At 42.6% G+C, this 23,004-nt stretch overlaps 3 protein-coding genes across 9 annotated transcripts in view; 2 read left to right on the top strand and 1 right to left on the bottom strand.

Moving 5' to 3' along the window:
- The window catches only part of LOC116389065 (vascular endothelial zinc finger 1-like), a 15,205-nt gene extending 2,579 nt beyond the window's left edge, over window positions 1-12,626 (bottom strand). The window contains exons 1-4 of the mRNA XM_031857472.1: window positions 12,544-12,626; window positions 5,953-6,821; window positions 1,006-1,075; window positions 742-904 (exon numbers count right to left, since the gene is read on the bottom strand). Of these exons, the coding sequence (XP_031713332.1) occupies window positions 742-904; window positions 1,006-1,075; window positions 5,953-6,821; window positions 12,544-12,576 (1,135 nt within the window). The 5' untranslated portion in view covers window positions 12,577-12,626. The remainder of the gene's footprint in view (window positions 1-741; window positions 905-1,005; window positions 1,076-5,952; window positions 6,822-12,543) is intronic.
- A 2,940-nt stretch (window positions 12,627-15,566) lies between these two features.
- On the top strand, window positions 15,567-16,685 carry LOC116388799 (gap junction delta-2 protein). The gene has a single exon (XM_031856993.1). It carries the CDS (start codon window positions 15,567-15,569, stop codon window positions 16,683-16,685), a length of 1,119 nt encoding a protein of 372 aa, XP_031712853.1.
- Window positions 16,686-17,818: 1,133 nt separating this feature from the next.
- The window catches only part of LOC116388797 (unconventional myosin-XVIIIa-like), a 59,248-nt gene continuing 54,062 nt past the window's right edge, over window positions 17,819-23,004 (top strand). For all 7 annotated transcript variants that reach the window (XM_031856992.1, XM_031856991.1, XM_031856990.1 and 4 more), the window contains exons 1-3: window positions 17,819-17,908; window positions 17,996-18,097; window positions 18,905-19,969. In XM_031856992.1, the coding sequence (XP_031712852.1) occupies window positions 19,016-19,969 (954 nt within the window). In that variant the 5' untranslated portion in view covers window positions 17,819-17,908; window positions 17,996-18,097; window positions 18,905-19,015. The remainder of the gene's footprint in view (window positions 17,909-17,995; window positions 18,098-18,904; window positions 19,970-23,004) is intronic.

The raw sequence follows: 23,004 nt of genomic DNA, 5'->3' as shown, positions 1-23,004 counted from the left end.
CACACACACACACACACACACACACACACACACACACACACACACACCTTTTGTTCTGCCGCTACTCCAAATAGTTCTTCACTGTAGGGCTGGGCAATGAGTCGATACCATATTGATGTTGTGACATGAGACTAGAGACCGTCTCAGATTTTGGATATCGTAACAAAAATAGCATAAGTGTTCTTTTTTACAAATTTTAAAGGTTGCATTACAGCAAAGAGACCATTTTATTATTTGCCTTTAACCACTTAGTCATTATATCTACATTAATGATGGTTATTTATCAAAAACATTGTGTAAAATGTTATAAGAGGCACCGGTGGTCAACCCGACAATATCGTCATAATTCGGTAAAAAGAAGGTGATATTTGATTTTCTTGTAATCGTGCAGCCCTTATTAATGTTAAGAGATAAAAGCCTCACTACTGCAATGCAACGGAGCCAAATAGGACTTTTAACAGTGGCAAAACATTACACACTGTAGTGTAACCAGCAGGATTAGAGGAGGGTGATGGGTTTGAACGTGTAAGGCTCGACCACAGCAGTAATGAGACTCTCAAAAGCTACATGCCAAGTAAAGAGACTCAAAAATGAGGCAGAGATTCAAAATAAAATTCCACACTGCCAACATGTCAGCGCTGGAGAAGGCTGTAAAGACTAAGGAGCACGAGACTTGAATGTTTATGATACAACTTATTAGTGAATTAGAGTTCTCTCCAACTGCTGTTAGCAAGGACGCACCTTTGTTGCAGGAGTTGAAGTTGGTCTGTCCGTGAGTCTTCAGGTGGCTGGTGATGTAGGCTGCGCTGAGCATCTTCCCACAGATGCTGCAGGTGACCTTGCCTTCATGCCTGATCATGTGGGAACGGAGTCGGTCTTTGGTGGCGAAAGCAGAGGTACAGGCCTGCAGGCGCATAGCAGAAGAGAGCAGGGGTCAAAGGTCAGCGGAGTACAGCAACAACGCCATTAACGATCATCTCGTAGGAGGACAGAAAGGACTCTTACCGTGACTTGACACTTAAATGGTCTTTCTGAGGAATGCACATGCTTCACATGGCAGCTCAAGTGGTCTGGCCTGGATTGAATCAAAAACAAAACAAACACATTTAATGTTCGAAAGCGATTCAGCGACCTCCGGGAGTTGTAGATGTTGTTTTGATTCCGTGCACTCTTTGAAGCACAGAATGTTTAAGTTGACAATGTTTCCACTTCCAGAAAAATGTACCGCTAAAGAAGCAGATCATATCGATTCATGTGGATATTTGAAAGTAGTTATTTCCTTTAACTATTAACCCATAAACTACGGAGGATTTCTTTATATACAGTAGATACAGAGAGCAACCCCCAACTTGAAGACAATATTATGTTGTCTGCTACAGATGCCTCATTAGTGTGATAACAATGCTGTCCTTTCTAATTACACCAGAAGTCATTAGCAGTAGACCAGTGAAGAGAGATAGATAGATAGATAGATAGATACAGTTGTGTGAAAAAGTGTTTGCCGCCTTCCTGATTTCTTTGCATGTTTGTCACACTTAAATGTTTCAGATCATCAAACAAATTTAAATATTAGACAAAGATAACACAAGTAAACACAAAATGCAGTTTTTAAATGAAGGTTTTTATTATTAAGGGGAATAAAAAATCCAAACCTACATGGCCCTGTGTGAAAAAGTGATTGCCCCCTAAACCTAATAACTGGTTGGGCCACCCTTAACAGCAACAACTGCAATCAAGCATTTGCGATAACTGGCAATGAGTCTTTTACAGCGCTGTAGAGGAATTTTGGCCCACTCATCTTTGCAGAATTGTTGTAATTCAGCCACATTGGAGGGTTTTCGAACATGAACCCAAGTGCGCTTCAGCTTGTGGTCACGAACAGATGGCCGGTCATTCTCCTTCAGGATTTGTTGGTGGACAGCAGAATCCATGGTTCCATTTACCACAGCAAGTCTTCCAGGTCCTGAAGCAGCAAAACAGCCCCAGACCATCACACTACCACCACCATATTTTACTGTTGGTATGATGTTCCTTTTCTAAAATGCCGTGTTACTGTTACGCCAGATGTAACGGGACATACACCTTCCAAAAAGTTCAACTTTTGTCCCGTCAGTCCACAGAGTATTTTCCCAAAAGTCTTGGGGATCATCAAGATGTTTTCTGGCAAAACTGAGACAAGCCTCTATGTTCTTTTTGCTCAGCAGTGGTTTTCGTCTTGGAACTCTGCCATGCAGGTCATTTTTGCCCAGTCTCTTTCTTATGGTGGAGTCATGAACACTGACCTTAATTGAGGCAAGTGAGGCCTGCAGTTCTTTGGATGTTGTTCTGGGGTCTTTTGTGACCTCTTGGGTGAGTCGTCGCTGCGCTCTTGGGGTAATTTTGGTCGGTCGGCCACTCCTGGGAAGGTTCACCACTGTTCCATGTTTTCGCCATTTGTGGATAATGGCTGTCACTGTGGTTTGCTGGAGTCCCAAAGCTTTAGAAATGGCTTTGTAACCTTTTCCAGACTGATATATCTCAATTACTTTGTTTCTCATTTGTTCCTGAATTTCTTTGGATCGCAGCATGATGTCTAGCTTTTGAGGATCTTTTGGTCTACCTCACTTTGTCAGGCAGGTCCTATTTAAGTGATTTCTTGATTGAGAACAGGTGTGGCAGTAATCAGGCCTGGGTGTGGCTAGAGAAATTGAACTCAGCTTTCCAAAGATGTGATAAACCACAGTTAATTTATGTTTTAACAGGGGGGGCAATCACCTTTTCACACAGGGCCATGTAGGTTTGGATTTTTTTCCCCCCTTAATAATAAAAACCTTCATTTAAAAAATGCATTTTGTGTTTACTTGTGTTATCTTTGTCTAATATTTAAATTTGTTTGATAATCTGAAACATTTAAGTGTGACAAACATGCAAAAAAATAAGAAATCAGGAAGGGGGCAAACACTTTTTCACACAACTGTAGATAGAGATAGAGATAGAGATATATATAGAGATAGATAGATAGATAGATAGATATATATATATATATATATATATAGGGGTAATTTTTTGTAACTTTGCATTTACTTTGCTTGTGATTTGACTGGAGATACAAAGACTAAAGGTGTATATTGTTAACTGACGAGGAGCAGCACAAGTGAAATTCACAACTTCTCCATACATTGCGAGTGCAGAAGTGCGGAAGCTTATGGCTGCGCTCTGTTTGCTCTGGTAATGAGGGAATGGGCACAAAAAAGAAAGAAAGAAAATCCCTAAAACTTCAGTCAACTGCATTTAATTCTCCATGATCAATCGTGCGTGAATCAGTTTGACCTAGTTTTTACAAACGCACCACACTTGCCTTGATTTTAATTACACAAATATAAATGTAGTCCACAAAGTTAATTCAACTTCATCAATGCAATGGAGGGGTTGAATTATGCCTCAACAACCGTGGTGCTGAATGACCTTTTAGATTGTCACGGAATAAACAAATGCATTAATCTCTTTTGCATATTACTTGCTTTTGCACTGAGCTTTGCATCATGAAACCAGTTTGATAACTCTCTTAACACTTGTTTATTTCTTTCACAAATGTGTCATCAACATGTATTATGTAGCTTATACACATTAAAAATGACAAATGGATGAAAAACAACCCCGAAAAATACGGAATCCTAAAAAGTCTTTGTACAAATACTGCTGTTGACCTGAAGGTTAAACATTCCGTTTTTCACAGCATAATTCAATGTCCACTGCATATCAGCAGTTGCTAGAAAACGTCTCTATGCCTCTTGACCTTTACAGTGAATGCTCCTTGGCACCGGTCCTCCTCTGTCAGCTTGTTGGTTCTGTTGAAGCTCGGAGCTGAATCATGTTAGAAGTGCCATAACGGAGTGAGTAAGGGCTCCAGCTTTGGCAGCCCAAACCGGAAAGTTTCATGCTGCTGGGTTTGTTTTTTTGTTTTTTTATAAATACAAATGAGGAGTCAAGTGGAATCTTCTCAGTGGTGCTATGAACCGGAATCAGTTCTCTCTCTCTCTTTCGTGTATTTTTTTTTGTCCCGCTGACGAGGAGAGCAGTCTCCAGACAGTACGTGCCTGCATATCTGGCTGAGTGGCAGTGACTCAGTGCCCTGTTATTCAGTCCCCATTCTCACTTTCCAGTATGCTGATGAATCCCGAACCCCACGTCACCGTGTTGGAGGCATGCCTGAAGCTGCCCTGCACAGCGCGGTGCTTATGTTACAGCTTGGCTACGGTGCACCGCTGAATGTTTGTTGAACTTGTGTGGTGCGGTTAAAGCAAAGAACTCTTTCTGTTGTTGTACTCTGCCCAAATCGATGCTGTGTCACATATTGGCACGTTAAAAGACAGTAAAATGTAGTTTTTTTGTGTGTATTAACGCAACGAGAGACCTTTCCTAAACTAAACATTTATTCCCTACACAGTGAATATGTTGACCTGGAGATTACCGCATAGTTCACTGAATTCCCAGGGGAAAGAGCGTCTGTGACATGCTGGCGGGAAGCACAAAGTGACAAGTGACGCCTCCCCCCCTCCCCCCTTTGTAATCTACCACTGGTGCTCTCCCATGTGCGACTGTTTAAACATGTGGTTGAAATGGCGTTTGGGGGGGGGGGGGGTCAATACAAGTACAAATCCAAACCTCTTTGCACGATCATAATAATACGTAGAATAATCCAAACAGTCACGGGGTTGCTACAAGAAACGGGGGTCGCTGCTCAGTGAGCTTTTGGAGAAGTCAGGAAAAAAAAAAAAAAAAAACAGAAACATGAAAACGCAACAAAAGCTCATTTTTGGACTGACGAGTAAACGGTAAAAAGGTGTGTTTGTTAGAAAATGTTGCTCATCGTGTTATTATTTATTTATTTATTTTTTTACTTCTGTGCAGACAAGCTAAGACTTTCCTCTTTGACCCCCGGTATGCAACCGTTGCATACCGGGGGTCAAATGACTCTCCGTCTCCACTAACATCAGAATAAATTAGATGTCAGAGGCATACTTCCTGTTTACAAAAGCCGTCAAAATTTTGAAATGACAGCATATGAATAAACTAGCTGTGCAAACAGGTCCTCACATACACATAGAGAGAGTTCCACTGGCAGAGCGTAACGCGCCGACACTCACAGTCCGACACACGTTGCACTTCAGACACATCCCAAACAATCCGGTGGAGACCACTTCCTGTTACGCTAACGGGAGTCCGAGGCCGCACTGGGCCGCACTCGAGAAGCAGGTTTACTGAAGTAGTTGGATAACTGCAGTGAATAAAACTTAAAAATCGCTTCAGTTTTCTCTGCATTTGAAAAGAACTAAATGTCAAAGTATTTTCTTAGCTAATCACCAACATATTAGTGGAAGTTTAGGCCACTTCAAGGCCACTTGAAAAGCCTGTTAATGAACTGTGTCGTGTGGTTCATTGTTTTTACATTATGCTTCTTCTAAGAGGGAACATAACAACTTATTCCAGGACCTCAGGAGCTATATGAGGAATGTACAAAGACATTTGAAACGGGTAATGTTATCTCCCCATAAAATCTGTTGCCAGCACTGCGCAGAGTTCGCCGGTCGGACTCCCTATGACAAGTCTGTGTGGCAGCATGAAGGAGTAATATGTTCACATTTGACATGAATTAATTTCACCCTTTTCACTGTTGAACTATCAGTACAAAATATGGACACTGTTAAAGGTATGTTTTTCTGGAAGGAATAGCTTTGGAGAGCTGTTGAATAACCAACATGTGGAAAAATGCTTTTCTATCATTATTATAAAACATTTTAGTCTTATTATCATACCAGTGCTTGCTTGTCATTAGCATTGCCTACAGAAATACTGCAAGTGACCATTGTTTCCATTTGAGAAACGCCACCTGAGTAACGGTCACAACAGGATAGGATGTCTGTTCAAAACATGTTTTGAGTCAATCAAAAGGCCAAAGAATGTGGTCCTTACCTGGAAAAGCCTTTCCCACACACCGAGCATACATAGGGCTTGTGGACCCCCCCGTCGTGAGAGCGAACGTGGTAGGTCATCCGGTCCTTCCTTTTAAAGCGCTGCTGGCAGATGGGGCACTCGAAAGGCTTCTCGTCTGAATGGGACAGCTTGTGGCGGTTCAGGTGGTAGACGTCTCGGAAGGCCTTGCCGCACATCTCGCACCCGTGGTTTTTCTTGACGGGTTTGGCGGGCTTCTTCGGCACGTTCTGCTGCTGCTGCTGTTGTTGTTGCTGCTGCTGTTGTTGCTGCTGTTGCTGCTGCTGCTGGTGGTGCTGCTGCTGCTGTTGTTGTTGTTGTTGTTGTTGTTGCTGCTGTTGTTGCTGGTGCTGCTGCACGTTGCCCATTGCGGATGACGTCATGATGCTCACACCCGAGGACACCGAGGTGGTCGCCGTGGAGAGGATGCCCGCCACCGTGGAGATGTAGGACGGGTGGCCGTTGTTCTCCCGCGACATGGTCGAGATCATGGGCACCATGGTCGGGGCCGTCTGGGCCATCTTCTTTGGCCGCGACACCATCTTGATGCCGGTGTGGCTGGACTCGTGGCGTCGCAGGTGGTAGCTGTCTCGGAAGGCCTTGTTGCAGTAGCCGCAGACGAACGGCGTCTTGCCCTTGTGCTCCTTCTTTATCACAGGCACTAGCGGCCGCCCGCCTCCTCCGCTGGCCACATTGTCTTTGAGGAGATCTGCGGCGCTGGTCGGGGGCTTGTGGTCTATGTGGATGGGCAGGATGGGCTTCTGGTCGATTTGTTCGACTCCTGCATTAAGAAGTGGCAGCAGGTTGTTCTGGGCCATGTGGTGCTGGTGGTGGAGGGCTTCATTGGCCTGCTGATGAAACAAAAAAAACACACATACAGCGATATTAATATTGGGGATTCAACGCAGTTGGAACACCCCACTGCCTTTCCAAAAGGCTGCATAAGAATTCACATAATAAATAATATTAAGTGGAGGTTTGTAAGGAGTCAGCTTTGGCAACAAAAGGTTAGGAAGATGTTACAGAAAGCAAAATGAGCAGCGGGTCTGTCATTAAAGAGGTTGACGCAGCATGCCACTGGTGCAAAAGAATCCAAATATACTGGATGAAAAACGATCCCATCACGACGGCGCCGGGCATGTGACTGCTAAGCAAGCGTGCCAAATTAGAGGCAAAGCAGAGTCCAGTGCTCGGAAGAGCAGGCCATTAGCTTAGCTAAGGAGCTCGGTTAGAGGGCACGGTGAAGTAAAGGACTGAAGTGCTCGCTCGCTCGCACACACGAGTTTGTCAGCTTAGGTTAGTTATGCTCTAACCAAGTTTAGAAGTTAGTCTAAATCTACATTTTGGGCCGGCACTGAGTTGTAAACACATAATCAACAAGAGGATATGTTAATGATAATCCATATTTCCTTGATGGTTCTTAATATTAAACCACAGCCAACGCTGTTGTTTTGGTAGACGGACACAGTCAAGACGACCGTGTCGCGAAACACCAGCAAGAGAGGGCACGGTGAAATGCTTGACCTTTCCCTTTGAGGTTCAATCATCCATCGCAGAAGGCCAGCCAAGAAAAAAAAAAAAATGAAAAACAAACAAAAAAAAAATCAAAGGAGTTGCAGTAGAGGCGGCAGGGGACAGAAAAGAAAAATGAACCGCACAGTGTCCTCCTTATGTCATCCAGCCCATTGTGAGAGACACAAATCTGAGCAGTGATGCCTCAGCAGGGGATCTTTGTATGCTCATCTTCATTGATTTAGCTCATCTATTCATGAGACGGGGTCATTGTTTCTCCACACACACACACACACGCACACACTGCTCGGCTAAACTAGCCGTCATTCCCTCGTAACGCAATGGGACCTGGGAACTTGTGGAGAATGCCACTAAGCCCACCGATCCATTTGTCCGAGCACCTGCTCACGCTTGCCACCTTCCAGGATTAGTCATCATCATGCCAATGCAAACCCGTCCACTGGCACACCAGGTGGGCCCTTAGGAGGAGGGGGGGGGCTTTATGTTTGGGTGGGGTGGAGGGAGGGGGGATACCAGCCGGGATCCCTCTTTGTGGAGCTTGTGAACGGCAGACACGGCCGCTGCAGACAGCCCGCCTCTATACAGAGGTGCAGGGCCTGTAAGCTGCTGTGCCTTCATGCAGCTCTGACCATTTTGACACAAATGCGCTCTGACAACTGGGGCTGCTCCCTCATAAATAACATCAAAATGGAGGGAGTGCCCCGATGGCTCCACGGGCCACTGTAGACTTGAATTGAGCTCACGGTCTGAGTCAGATTACATCTTTCTCAGAGCTTTTGTGTCACACTCTACAGCTGCTTACCGAAATCCCTTTTTTTTGTAATGATTTTTTTTTTTACAAAACAAGCAAAAACTATAACTGATTAATAAAAAGTAAAAGGAATAAAGTGATCGCATATGGCAGGAAACATTTTTTTGTTCTTTTTCTGGCACACATGTAGAGCCTTCTCTTCAAAGCTTGTTCTAGGATGTTCTTCACTTGTTTACCAATTTCTGAAATCTTTTGGCTGCTACCCAGACGGCCGAGTTGACACAAGTTCCTACAAAACCGTCACTTTTGTAACGTTTGTAATCCTCCTGGATTGCTTTTCATAGCCTGTAAAGCTACACAAATACTGCAGGGATTCAGGGCCTCGCTTGCAAGTAAGAGGTATTCTCAGTCCTGCTGGGAGTTTTGATGCATCAACTCTTTCAGCTTTGACTGCATCATGCAGAAGGATGATAGAGGCCCTTTCTAAGCAACTCACCATGTCATCCTTCTATTAAAAAATACTTAAAATCAGTGATCCAAAACCAGGGTGCTGGTCTCTCTGATGTAGCTGATGTATGGCACAGAATAGAAGGATCACTTATCTTTTGGCATTTTGCTAGCGTGACCACCGCAGTTATAAGACGTAGTGTTGAGAACTTGGCTTGTCAAAGCAGTAAGAGCACAGGTGTTTCTGCTAACTGATTAAAATCGGCTGCATTCCATTTAGCTGAGCTTGTTCGAAGGGCTCCGGTGTTGTTCTAGAGCCGTGACAAAATGTCTAAAAAAAGATCTATTGTTAAAAACATGTGTAGAACACGGACGAGCAGTACAATACAAGAAACTAATTAAATATGTCCCACTTGCACTATTAAGCCGCAATTTCACAAAGATTGCAGAGTCGTTTTTTACTAAGTCTAGAAAAAAGCCTTTACTCTGTGACGAGGACTTAAAACTAAAGTTTACGACTGATATCAACTGTGAATTAAAGTACTTAGGTCCATTACAACAAACAGCCCATTTGAAGTTGCACTGTTTCAAGCCAACAAGCTATAATAAAAACCCACTGTACGCTACCTACTTAGCACCAAATGTCAAAGAGAAAGTTAGCGGTGAGCATGCTAAAGACTCAGGAGTTAGTGGAGAACAAACACGGGTAAAATATTGGACTACTGGCCATCGCCATTAATATTAATGAATGATAAATTTTGCTTCATGTTGCCTGGATTTTTGAGAAGGCAATTGTTTGCTATCACGTCAGCCATTAGTGGTTACGTATCGGTCAGCTTGACTTGAATGCGTTTCTGCCCCAAATGGAAAAATGATAAATGCAATTTCACATGTAATTGCAACACTTTTCTGATATCAAAACTGTCACTATGCTGAATGTAAATATCTAAAACACTTATATATATATATATATACATACATACATACATACATACATACATACACACACTTGATGTTTACTGTATTATGAAACAGATCTACACCAACAAAATGGCTCCCAACTGCAAGGTGCATTGCCGCAGCTATTTTTAAACTATGTTTATATGTTTTGCAGTGTGCTGTAAGGGGAATATTATTAGTTTAAGATGAGCCAATCATTTCACATTTTTAGTATGTGTCGCACCTGTTGAATGTAATTTTCTTTTAGACATTTGGGAAGTTGTCGGGCGGAATGAATGGATGCGAGGCACTTTCTTATAAATGTTTCTTTGTGCTATTATAATAGAGTTTATACAGTGTTTTTGTTCTTCATGCTGAATTTTCATGACATTGCACTGCGCATTAATCAAAAACAGGAGGCGAGGCAGCTGTACCGATTCCAGCTCATTTACACAACAATGTGGATCATTTAAAATGCCCGACAAAGTATACAAACAGGAAGATGCTCATCATCAACTTTTAATTTTAAACTTTTTAATAAAATGCTTTTCCATAAACAGTAACGCAGTAGAGTACTTTAAAACTAACAATAATGCAACGACTGCAACGGTAGTTAAATGGAAAATCGACCTCCTTACGTTGATAACTTCACGCATATTTACATGAGATTTATAGAGCAACAGTGTGCGGGACATAATACATGCAGGGCTTCTGGCGGGACGCCAGACACTACACAACAAGCCACACCATCCATCTGCCCTGTTCAACCGGGAAGAAAATGTAAGTAAGTGATCAGTCTCTGACAGCGGAGCAATACCGTACTACTCTTAAAGAAGTGACGTATCCCACAGGCTGTGAGACGCAATCTTAACTTAATTACAAATATGATAAAAGCAGTCCACGGTGCACTATTCATACTCTTACTTTGCCTGAATTCAGTCTGAGGCTTTAAGATAACAACACTTGTTAAGTTAACTTTGGATTGTGGAAAAGTCCTCTGACATATTGATGATACGACGTTCACTTGTACCAACTACAGCTTCTCCTGTGACTTAGCCTAATGACGGCACACATGAACCCTTCCAAGTTTCTGGACATTTATCTTTGCCTCCTATCCGCCGTATTGCATGAGTGTTCCCTCTAAGCACCAGTGTGTTAACACACATTGGTAATAACAGATAATGAACTAATCAGATGGCGAGCAATACAAAGTAAACGCGTTTCTCTTAAGGTTGAACATGTTTGTCACAAAATACCAAATTAACATTGGTAAGGGCCTCAAACATAAAAATACTACCAACAAAAACTAAGGATTCATACTTGACCCCCCTCATATTATCCATACTCATGTGAAGCTGCAGTAGAAATATACATTTTGCAGGCAGCAACTCTGCCCTGAACATTTCATTTTAGGATGTAGATTTGTGTTCGTGTTCTATTTAATAAAAACAGTTCAAAGTATTTTGGTGAATGATGCTGAACTGCTGCAAAGCTCATTGAGGAGGCTCTTCGCATGAGGAGTTCGTCACACCCACTAAAAAACACAAAAGGGCATAACTTAATGGTCAACACACCCAAAAAAAAAAAATCCCTCTTAAGACTTGGAAGCACACGAGACGGAAGAACGGTGATGTACAATATGGGTTCATATAATTAATGAATTAACAAACGGACAAAATGACAGCTTTGAATAATCAAATCAGATGCGCGGCAAAACATCATGGTTTGAAATACGACGTTATAACGTCTCCATACAACTCTGGGTCTTACGTCCCCCCCCCGCCCCAAATCCTCACTGGGCTTAATTGTCGTGGGCTGTGTAACGTCATGGGAATACAACCTTTCATTCATTTTATTGAACAATAGCCTCACATCTTAGGACGCATTGAAAAGCACTAAACCGTGGCAGACATCAGTCTCAGCAGCAGCGTTCACTTTCTGGCTGCAAAGGGGTTTTACACATTGCGTAATGTCGTTGCTAATTTCAAACGTGCTTCTTCTTCTTCTTCTTGTTCTTTGCTAGTGTTAGCTGATGTTGTGAGCATAGTTTGAATTCCTTACCACCGCGGTCTCGCAGAATAAATAGCTTGTAAATAAAAGAGAGAGCCCGGTACAAATGCCGCGTATCGACTCGGGGGTAACATTAGTTTTGTAATCCCATTGCGTCAGCCTCGCCCAAATTAAGCTAACGTTTAAATTAGCCAGCGAGTTTGATGTGTGCAGCCGAAACACCGTAAGCTAACTTGGCTAGTTGCTGTGGAACCGGCTGAGGCGAGCGGAAAGTTCACCGCGGGATTGCGAATCGTCGTTTGGTAAAATCTCAGCGACTGATAACCCAACAACTTGCACTTCTTCAACGTTTCACAAACGTACACCCCTTTAAGTTATCTGCGGTATTATCTGCGTTAAAAACGAAAATCTTCGCCGGCATTAAATCTCATTATCCAACCTACGGCGTCCGATCAAAGCCCCCTCAGTCACAGGGAGAAAAAAACTCGATTGTGCTGTCTCGATTGTAACGGTGCAGTGGCGTCTCTCTCCAGCCTCACTTCAAATTATCCCGCATGTTTTTGCTAGCTTCGACTTGGCAAACAAACTTGAAAAACCTCAAACGCTGTCGAGTTATTCAACATCAACGAGCTAAGTGTTCGTACAATAGAAAAAAACAAGCCACATTTTTCAAACGCACGTTGAGGAGAATTGATTTTTTGTTCTAGCGTCATTCCCGAGCCTCACAGCTGGACGCCTGGATTCATATACCATTGTTTTGCTTGGTTACTTGATCTTGGCATTAACGTTACGCGTTTACAAAACTGGTTTTACCGGTAAGAAACCCGGTGCTTGCGTTTTCTCAAGGTTGTTTTACGAGCTATCCCAGTCCCCCTCCTAAAGAGTCAACTTACTTGAAAAAGAAACGTACTCCAGCTCGGCTCCATTTCCACACTTACTAATTCTGTAGGAAACCTTGTAGAAGCCTACAACAAAGCAACCAAACATGGCAGCTGAAACAACTTCCGGTAACCTCGAGGGCTGAACCATTTTACATACTATTTAGGGGGGGGGGGGGTTAAATTTAGTGCGTTGAAATAGTTAGTGTAAGCGTGTATGCTGCTCATAATACATATCTAAATATTTAAAGACTATTAATTGAAAAATGTTTCGGATAATGTATCTGCGAGACATTATCTGAGTGGTCCCTCTTCTATCACAGAACTAACTTGATGTAGCTGGATTTCTGAACACCCCTCTGGACGGGTTTTCGGTGATTCCGCGAGGGGCATTTTTTTTACCATGATTTGTCGACCACTGTCGCATGTGGTTTGGATAAGAATGTGTTTCGGTAACACCACAGTCGTTTTTACCAGAAAATAATTTGTGAAGCGATTCGCTGTGCATTACAAACATTTGGTCTTACTTCTTCGCCATTATGAGAGGTTTTCCAGTTTAAACGGAGCAAGAAATATTCCTCGTGCGCAGCAGTTATTTTCATTCATGGGATGGGGTGAATGAACATAACAGTGCCCATATATTGGTTGAATTGCCTCCCAGTGGACCAAAGTAAAACATATTCTGGTCACTCATTGACAGCAAATACGCCACCTATATTCAATAAACTACTTTTATTTCTAAAATATTTGCCATGTTTATAAAAGTATTTTCATTTGTGTGATGGATGAGTCGTTTCTGATGTTTTTATGCTATTTGTATTGATGTTATTGCCACACAATATATTTGGCTTATGTGCTAAGGCTGCTGATTTGTTAAAAGTAAAAGTAGAGTGTGTAGAAAATGGGAATTGACACTTTCTGTGTGTCTCAAACCATATCAGCATTCATTTTACAAATGGAGTAGATGTGTGCATTTATTTGTCAGTCTTCTTTCAACCAAATGCAAATTTGTCCTTCACTTTTCTTGTAAAATGCATCATCAAACTGTATGACCAATGATTACTCAACCCTCGGAACTGCTGTGAGCACACTAGAGATGATTCATAGCTGCATTGTACCATCCTGATGTTTTTGCACCCATCTCAAAGATGTTTCACACATTGGACTTGAATTTAGTCATTTGATAGAAGGGAACATGTGATAGATTACTGTTAAATAACTCGCTGTTGGAGTTACTCGATACAGGTATACAATATGAGGAATACAGGACATCTGTCTGTTTGTGCTCAAATGACACCTTCAACCTTGTAGACAGCCAAGAGAAAAGTACAGAGCCTCTGAGGTTATAAGAAAAGTACGCAAAGAGCTTCATGAACGGCTTTAGCTAGGATAAATAAGACACATACGATTGTATGTCCGGCTAACCTGTAGGCCCACGTAAGATACAACTCCCCTTGTCATTTTCTTATTCCATATTTCCTGTAAAATATCTTAATTAACAAAAAAAGAACCCTCCTAAAAATAAAAGCCCATGTGGATACAATAAGTAGGTTCAACACAGTAAAGTGTGCTGTAAAACTAAGTACCTGGGTGTCTCCGAAGCAACAGGGCTCAGATTGCTTGGCAGCGCCAGACAATGTACAATGCACACTTGGGCAAGAATGCCAAACAAAGTTAAATTTGCATTGTGACAGGAGGACCAGTGTATCATAGGTAAAACATATGTTAAAACTGTAGGCCCATATTAAATTCAGTAAAGCACACCTCAATAGGAGTTGAATTATTCTCCTAATTTAAATGCAGCCAAAGAAAAAAACAAACCGCGAACTATGAATGAAAATAAAATCGGAGAATTAGGAAAAAAATGGTTGAATTTACCCTTGTGCTTCTATTTGTGAGTACGATTTGAGGTATATTCTTTGCTTCACTACAGCCAAAAGTTGATAAAAATGAAAAAGTTCCTGACATTTCATAAAACTTGTGTCATAAGTGAGGTGAGAATTGATACAAAGCGATTCTTCACCCTTCCACTAAGAAATGAGACTTGTATTTCAGCCCTAAAATGAAAGTGGTCACAGGTCCGTGCTTGAAACGGTATTGTGCGCACTCTTTCCAGTAGGTTCTTTGAACTCTGCTCGTCCGTGAATGGCTGTTCAGTAAAGGTGCCCCCATTGTACATTTCAATCTTTGTCCCACTGTACATTGAAAGCCTTTATACAGTGCAACGAATGTTTCAGTTAGAGTTAGGGAATATGTGTGGTCAGCCCATTCTCCCCTCATCCAGCTCAAAAGACACGTTAACGTCCAGCAACGAGCTCCACTTGAAAATACAGTTATGCAGATTGCTTCCTCTGATATTTTTCCAACTTTGGACAAGGAAAAGGCAGATTCTCCAAAGGTAAGCTCCTCAAACACAGGATAACAAAAGGAATATCATGGAAGTTTATTATTTTTTAACTTGTTTTTTTCTTTTTAGGAGCAGGTAATATATTATTTTGATAATTAATTTGTAAAAACACAAACTTCTCTTCCAGGAAACTGTGTCTCATGGAATGTAACTAAGCTGATGGTAATTTAGAGCTTAATGCAACATCTGCTCTAATTTAAAGTCATATAAAATGCATGTGATTTGATGTGATGTGAAAGAATTCTTTATTACAACTCAAGCAATTTACCCTTTTGAAGAAATTCATAGTGGAAAAATGACACTGAAGGTTAAGCAACATGCCAGATTGTAACACTTGCGTACCAACATGCGGCGATGACACACTAAGAAAACTATTTCATGATATTTACTGCATATTTATAGAGGAATTTTAGGTTAATATTTAAAGTTAGATAATATTTGAAAGTCACACATGTGCAAATACATCAGGTTTCAAGCATCTGCTTCCTTGGTAAGATTGAGTCACACTGTATTTAAGGCATTTTTTCTCTCCCTAGGAGTGCAGATCAACAACCTCAGATTCATTATGCTTCTGTTATTTTGTTCATTCTGCTTGGCTGCTGTAAATTGCATTACTACTGTGTTCACAGAAATGGGAGACTGGTCCATTCTTGGCCGCTTCCTAACGGAAGTCCAGAACCATTCCACAGTCATCGGCAAGATATGGCTGACAATGCTGCTCATCTTCCGCATCTTGCTCGTGGCCCTGGTGGGGGACGCCGTCTACAGCGACGAGCAGTCCAAGTTCACCTGCAACACCCTGCAGCCCGGATGCAACAACGTCTGCTACGACACCTTTGCCCCCGTCTCACACTTGCGCTTCTGGGTCTTTCAGATTGTTCTAGTCTCCACACCCTCCATCTTCTACATTGTCTACGTCTTGCAAAAAATCACCAAGAATGAAAAGCTAGAGGATAGGGAGGCTGAAGTGGTGCCCAGGTCCTCACCTTCACTTGAAGGGGACAAACACGTGGGAGGAGATCAAGAGACCACACTGGAGGCCGGCAGTCCTTACAACACAAGCTACAACAACGAGGACTGGAGCTCACGGGAAGGTGAGTGTGAGGAGAAGAGCCAGCTGGAGGAGGATGCCAGAGAGGTAGGAAAGGACCCAACCCAGCTCTCCAGCCAAGTGCTACTTATCTACATCATACACGTTTTGCTGCGCTCCATCATGGAGATAATCTTCCTCATTGGACAGTACTACCTTTTTGGATTTGAAGTCCCACACCTTTTCCGCTGTGATACCTACCCCTGTCCAAACAGGACCGACTGCTTCGTGTCTCGAGCAACAGAGAAGACCATCTTTCTCAACTTCATGTTCAGTGTCAGTCTCGGCTGCTTCATCTTGAACATTGTGGAGCTGCATTATCTAGGCTGGATTTACATTTTCAGGGTATTGTTCTCTGCATGCTGTACGTGCTGTGATTCAGGGAGAAACCCTGGGCAGCGGGTGGACTTGTACCCTGACAACAACCCACTGTTGCTTGAGCTCAAACACTCGCTTCGTGGCAGGGTCGTCCTGCAGACCACCTCTTCCGTGTCACGGGACAAGAGCAGCGGCGTCCCAAACCAAGGCCCGGCCATCTCCTTTGAGACGGACTCCACACTTGAGTGCACCTCGAAGAGAAATCCGGATGAAAAGGAACGCAGCAAGACTAGACTGCACAATGTGGCCAAAACAGGAAGAGGGAAAAAGTCATGGCTGTAAATGATTTCAAACCATATTTTTTTCTTTTTGTGTTTGTGTGATTGAAATCTCTTCAGGATGGTTCAGTTTAAGTCATTTATGAAGTTCGTGATTATCCAAAGGATTCAGACAATTTCAGGGAGAAACTGTGATAGAGTCAGTTTGTTTGTTTTGTTTCTAGCCACAGGAAATCTCCCCAGCGCAAGAGAACTTAACATGAATAATCTGGAATTTTGGAATGATTTGGAGATGTTGCAATGTGATTGATATTCTGAGTTTAGGGGCACTGTAGAGGGAAGCACTGATATGAATGTAGTGCAGATTTTTATGAAAATGTTTCTTTAAATACAGTCAAATCAAGGTATTTGCTGTGATTTATTCATACCTCCACCTACCCCCACACATACACTACCCTTGTTGAAGAAACAAGGGTCCACAAACGATCCTTTACAGACAGATGACCAGTTTGAACATCAGAAACTACAAACTGTTAAGCAGCACTTCAGAAGGGCTCTGAACCGGTTTAGAAGTCTATATTGATCGAAAAAATCAGCAAAGTTACTGGACTGTAACCTGTACAGTAGGTTACCTGTGCAATAGAGTGTGACAAAAGGCTAGATTTTCCTTGACTCAATATAATATAATATAATATAATAAGTATTTACCTGTGCCTTTATTATATTACCTGCACATTCATTGTTCCAGTGAGTAAAACAACCAGGAGGGGTCACTGCTGTCCGGTTTACACTGGTGCTGCCTTTAAGTTCTGTTGGAATTCCTAAATTTTGAGAGCAGTTGAAATATTGACGACCAAACGAGATTATAGAGGGCTACATTCGACCATTATTTGGCACAATTATTCCCCGTGTAACATATAGAAATGGACTGCATGAAAGCAGAATAAAACGTGATGACAGTATGCATTGGATAATAATTTACGTGGCGTTGTGGTGTTCTATGCACACAATTTAAGTTCCGTGCAGTTTTCACATTTAAATATATAGACTATTCCATACATGAATACTAACTGCGTGACTTTTGTCTAAATTAAAAACACAAACATGAGAGTAGGTGTGTCTACAGTCGAGGGTCGTTCATTAAAAACCTACTGTACCGTTGTTAAATCGGAGCTTACGGTAAGCATGTGAAGGCATCACAAGCTACATTTCTCGCACCTCCTGTCAATATACCAAGGAGAAACATGCTGAAAACTTCAAGCAAGACAACAACGCGGGCAATTTCAGGTAGGTCAGTGTCATATGTGCAAATAGCGTTAACTAAAAAAACGTGTTGTTTTGTATAAATGACATTGTTACACTCTCTACTGAAAGTGTTCCCTAAGGCCACCGGTGCTAGGGAATGAGGGCAAAGCTGCTTAAAGGGAGAGCATTACGGCCGAGCTGCACCAGCCTCAGCTACAGCGTGTGTGCACAGTAAGTTCAGTTACAGCTAAACATCCAGAATGTTCTCTCATTTCACGTGAAAAGTCACCATGGCAATTGTCACAGAAGTTTAAAGTGCTGTCAACTGAGGGCTGCTGCTATTGTATTGCCTGTCTGACCTCAGGAGATGTGATTAAGTGCGAATTTGCTGTTCATGGGTTGACCCAGGCTACTGTTTGCGCGCGCGATCGAGGCATTCAGGTTCCACGGAGAGCCTCGTGCACAAATGTTCAGGTGTTCCGCATCACTGTTAATGGCGATGCTGAACCTTTGACAGCAAGACAGATGTGGACCAAGCTCTTCAAAACTGTGTCTGTATGTAGGGCAACTTCGAAGTCCCAAATGTAGACTATATTAGTGTTTGTAGGTCGTATCTTTAGTTGACACTGTAATTCTGATTTGAGTTATTTTAATTGTGTTGATTTGTGTTACAATGATGCAAAAGCTGCAAGATGAGAAGAAGAGTTATGATGTGCAATGGCAGTATTTGTTGAAATGTTTGTATGTGTTGCAACAATATGATGCAGGAAGAATGTTATTATTCATCTATGCATGAAAACATAAAAATATAACACAAATAAGTTAAAAGAAGGATGAATAAAAAGCGTCCTGTAAAGAATTTACTGTATCTGCAATCTTGTTTTGCACATCTCACATAATACCGTATGTGCCGTTACAGATGTGCATGATTAAACAATATATTGTTCATATATCGGCATGTCAGTACTATATTCAGGTAAAACTAAATTAGACTGTTAAGCAAATAATTCCTTAATTTCCTCCTCTTTTTCCTTACAGATGGCGTTGCAGGTCCGTAGTTACCACGGATGCTCGCTCATTTATATGACACTGCCCTTTTTGTCGCTGTGAACAATTCAAACTGGTATAAGACTACCGAAAAGTTGGAGCATGTTTCACCTGATTAAGAAAGACAAGGAGAAGGAGAAGGACTTGAGCAAGAAGGAGAAGAAGGAGAAGAAAGAGCGCATGTCCCAGGCCGAGTTAAAGAGCCTGGAAGAGATGAGCATACGCAGAGGCTTCTTCAACCTCAATCGAGGGAGCTCCAAGAGGGACTCGAGGACCAAGTTGGAGATCTCTAGTCCGATCCCCATTAAGGTAGCTACCAGCATGGAGCTCAGCCTGACGGACCTGGAGGCCGAGCGGCTTCACACCCTGGGGCAGGATGCCGGGCGAATGAGCGTGAGTGTCTCTGGTGAAGACGTGAGGGGAAAAGAAGTGGACCGTCATCGCAACTCTGTAAAGGAGAGAGCAGCCAAGTTCGGGGAATTGGCCAGGTTGGATTCCTTGGTAGGCCAGAGGCACGTGTCATTTTCCCAGATGAGCGACGAGGCCTCAGAGGCTTCAGATCTTGCTGGCGAGAACTGGACTACGTATTTGAAGTACCACTCCAACCCAAAAGGCACCTACATGGTTGACATTCCTGAGCTGGTGGAGAAGACCTTCCCAGGCGCAGACCTACAGCTGCCCGTGCTTGTTGCTCCGCCAATACCAGATCCGAGAGAGCTGGAGCTGCAGCGGCGCAACACCGGGGATTTTGGCTTCTCCTTGCGGAGGACCACCATGCTGGAAAGGCAGCCCGACGGAGGAGCGTGTCCGCGCGTGGTGCACTTCGCCGAACCAGGTGCCGGGACCAAGGACCGGGCTCTGGGCCTGGTGCCAGGAGACAGGCTCGTGGAAATCAACGGGGTCAATGTGGAGAACAAGAGCAGGGATGAGATCGTGGAGATGATCCGTCAGTCCGGAGAGTCGGTCCGGCTGAAGGTGCAGCCCATTTTGGAGCTGAGCGAGTTGAACCGCAGCTGGCTGAGGACCACTGAGGGCCCGCACAAAGACATCTCTAATGTAAGTAGTGTTGTTGAATCGTGTTCAGTCCACCAAAAGGGAACGTATTGTAACTTGCAAACCCAAATTCCACATTTACAGATTCTGTGCCGTCAATGCCATCGCAGCATTTCATACCTATGATCTAAAATATGTGTTGGCCAGGATTTCACTTTGGATGTCATGACAATTACAGACTTTTGAAATATAATCATACTTTCATTGTTCTGGTGCTCCTGGAGCTGTTATTAATTCATTTTCTTAATATGTACCTGGGGTAAAATTGACTAAAATGACCATACATACCAGCCTTTTATTTCCTCCTTCTAAGCATGTGGTTTTGCACCGTAAAGGTGATTTTATTTTTTATTTTTTTTTATTTTATTTATTTTTTTTAAAAGATCTCTCGATCGTGGGTGGAACTGTAATGACACTGGTAACGTGCTTTTGTGCTTGTATGTATGGGGGAGTGTGTGTGTTTTTGAAAAAGAGAATGTGTTGTGTGTATAATCCCCCGCCTCCCCACCCTCCCCCAGTCCTTTGACACCAAACAATAGGACGCTGAGGGAAACAACGGCCCAAACGCCGCCACAGACCACGGCCATATGGTCTTGTAAGACTTGGCCTGAGGCGCACTCGGTTTTTTTTTTTTTTGCTCGGATAATCATGTGCAACAAGTAGAGGAGCATCAAGTTAAACTCTTTATTAGCTGCCACAACAAACACCCGAATTTTGAGCATTTTTAAGTGTTTTAAGAGAGTGGGTGAGATTAACTTTGGCTCAGGTCAAGGGTGTGCTATGTTGTGATCTGAGGTGCATCAGTAGTGTTCTCACAGTGCTTTTTCTATTTTATACATTGCATTTTGTAATAAAAAAACATTTTGTAATAAAATAATTAGTTAATTAAAAGCCCCAGCATATTAGTTACATAATGAGGATGGGTGTAAATGGAACATCACACCCGGCGGTCCAAACAAAGTTGCCGCTTGTGATTTTTCCCGGGAAATGTCGCCACAGAAACCCAGTTTGTAATACTACAAATGCAAGGTGGGGGGGAATAAAGGCTCAATCACCATCGTGTTGCTTAATTCGCTGATAGATAGTAACGGATGTTTATTTAAATGAAAGTCCTTGAGATTATTACTTTAACCCCAGGCACATTCTAGTGTGTCATATTCATTTAGATGCATGCAATACAATATTATGCATCTATATATCTATTGAGACAGATGTTTCTATCAGTAAAATAAACGGCAGCACCACATTGGTCAGTGGCCAGATTGATTCAGAATCACACTGTATAGGAGAATGCTTCGCAGCGCTTTTGCGTAATGAAGGAGATTACCTCCATTCTTCTCCGAGCACGTCAGGGCTCAGACCTGGCTCACATTCGCTCGGCTCGGCGTGAAAGTTCAGTGCTTATAATCATGGGCGCCATACAGGGGTTTGTTTGTTCTGATGTAAAAGGTTCACGGAACAAGGCTGGTGTGCAGAAAATCTAAGACACAGTGAAAACAAATATGAGGTTAAACAGAAGAGGTGGGTCACAGTTGTGTGTGTGTGTGTGTGTGTGTGTGTGTGTGTGTGTGTGTGTGTGTGTGTGTGGTGTGTGGTGTGTGTGGTGTACTGTACAGCAGCAGGTGTGAACTTGATATGTGTTTTTCTGTCTGTGTGTACCACATTGTCTCACCTTCCAACGGATGCTTTTACCCACACTACCGCCATTTGGAATCACGTGGGAACCGTACCTCTGTGGGAATATTCTGGCACAGCCAGAGACAACAATTAATGTGCTTTCCTTTGTCCTTCATTTAACTGATCTTGACGATCATCATGACACAGGCCATCGTAAAAAAAAAGCAGAAAAATTAGCATGTGAGTGTGACCTAGAACCAGCAGCACTATTAATAGGTGGTTATAATAAGGTCTGGAGTCTGGATCTAGAGCTGTGCTACGCAGGTAGAACCATATGTGATGCATGAGCACTTACATTGGCTGAATGTATTTAAAGGTTAATGAAAGGCTTTGGCGTTTTGGGAAATATGCTAATTTCTTGGAGAGAGAAAATTCATTCAACAATGAAGCTACAGTCAGTTAGTTTAGCTTAGCATCAACACCAGAGGCAGGAGGAACAGCTAGCCTAGCTTTGTTCAAAAGTGTAAAAAAAAGAACCGCCTATGCCAGGACCTCTAAAACTCACTTATTAACATGATATATATTATATACTTGTTGTTGTATCTATAACTAGTTGTGGTTTACAGGGGTTTATGGGTTGGACTACTTCTGGGCTGGGTGCAGTGACTTCCTGGAGTCTCCCTCTGTCTCTGTCTACTTCTGTTTTTATCACGATATGGCCTCTGATCAGTCAGTAACATCAGATGGTTTGCTTTAGGCTGCGTAAAGCACCTCTCACATTTACACACAAAGAAAAAGGAATCTCCTCATCCATAGTATTGTTTCTGGCGCTACATTAATATAATCTCAAACATTTGCTTATTTGCCATTCAAAGGTTTAGCAGTAGATCACTTCTCAAGAGAAAATAAACTTTAAACGTGCCCAGACATTATTCTGGGCCTAAATTAGATCATCTCATGGCGAGGCCGAGTGTGCACAGCGGAGCACATAAACCTTTTGTCCATTGGGTGGCAGCCATTGTCCACACTACATGAGGCCAGAGCAGCTTTTCTTCTGTTTTGTTCCCAAAGCTTTCCGTGTCTTCCCCGATTCACTGTAAGCTCCCCATCATAGACACTGAGTTTTAGACCACACCACTGGACTCATACTCTAATAAAAGAAAGTAAAGCAGGATCAACTAATCCAGTGTGTCTAAACAAGGTGAGCAATGAGTGCTCATGCCTTGCATCTGTTCAGGTTGTAGATGGGGACCCTGCTGTACAGCATGTGAGGCTGTGATACCTGTGTCTGCTATTTGTTGTCTCACACATTCTGAAGGGAGGGGCACTGTTTGACAATTTTCCAGCTGGTTGAGGTAAATCAATTGGTCAGAGGCATTAAGAAACACAGTTGAGATGCCTTTTTTGTTGTTGCAGGGGGC

Source organism: Anarrhichthys ocellatus, unplaced genomic scaffold (assembly GCF_004355925.1).
Source record: "Anarrhichthys ocellatus isolate YVR2014 unplaced genomic scaffold, GSC_Weel_1.0 scaffold18, whole genome shotgun sequence".
Taxonomy (NCBI): domain Eukaryota; kingdom Metazoa; phylum Chordata; class Actinopteri; order Perciformes; family Anarhichadidae; genus Anarrhichthys; species Anarrhichthys ocellatus.
Note: the sequence above shows the minus strand (reverse complement) of the source record. Positions and strands in the feature narration are given on the sequence as shown.

What these genes read in the sequence shown, in the direction of transcription:
- LOC116388799 (XM_031856993.1), top strand. Translation starts at nt 15,567, where the DNA reads ATGGGAGACTGGTCCATTCTTGGCCGCTTCCTAACGGAAGTCCAGAAC.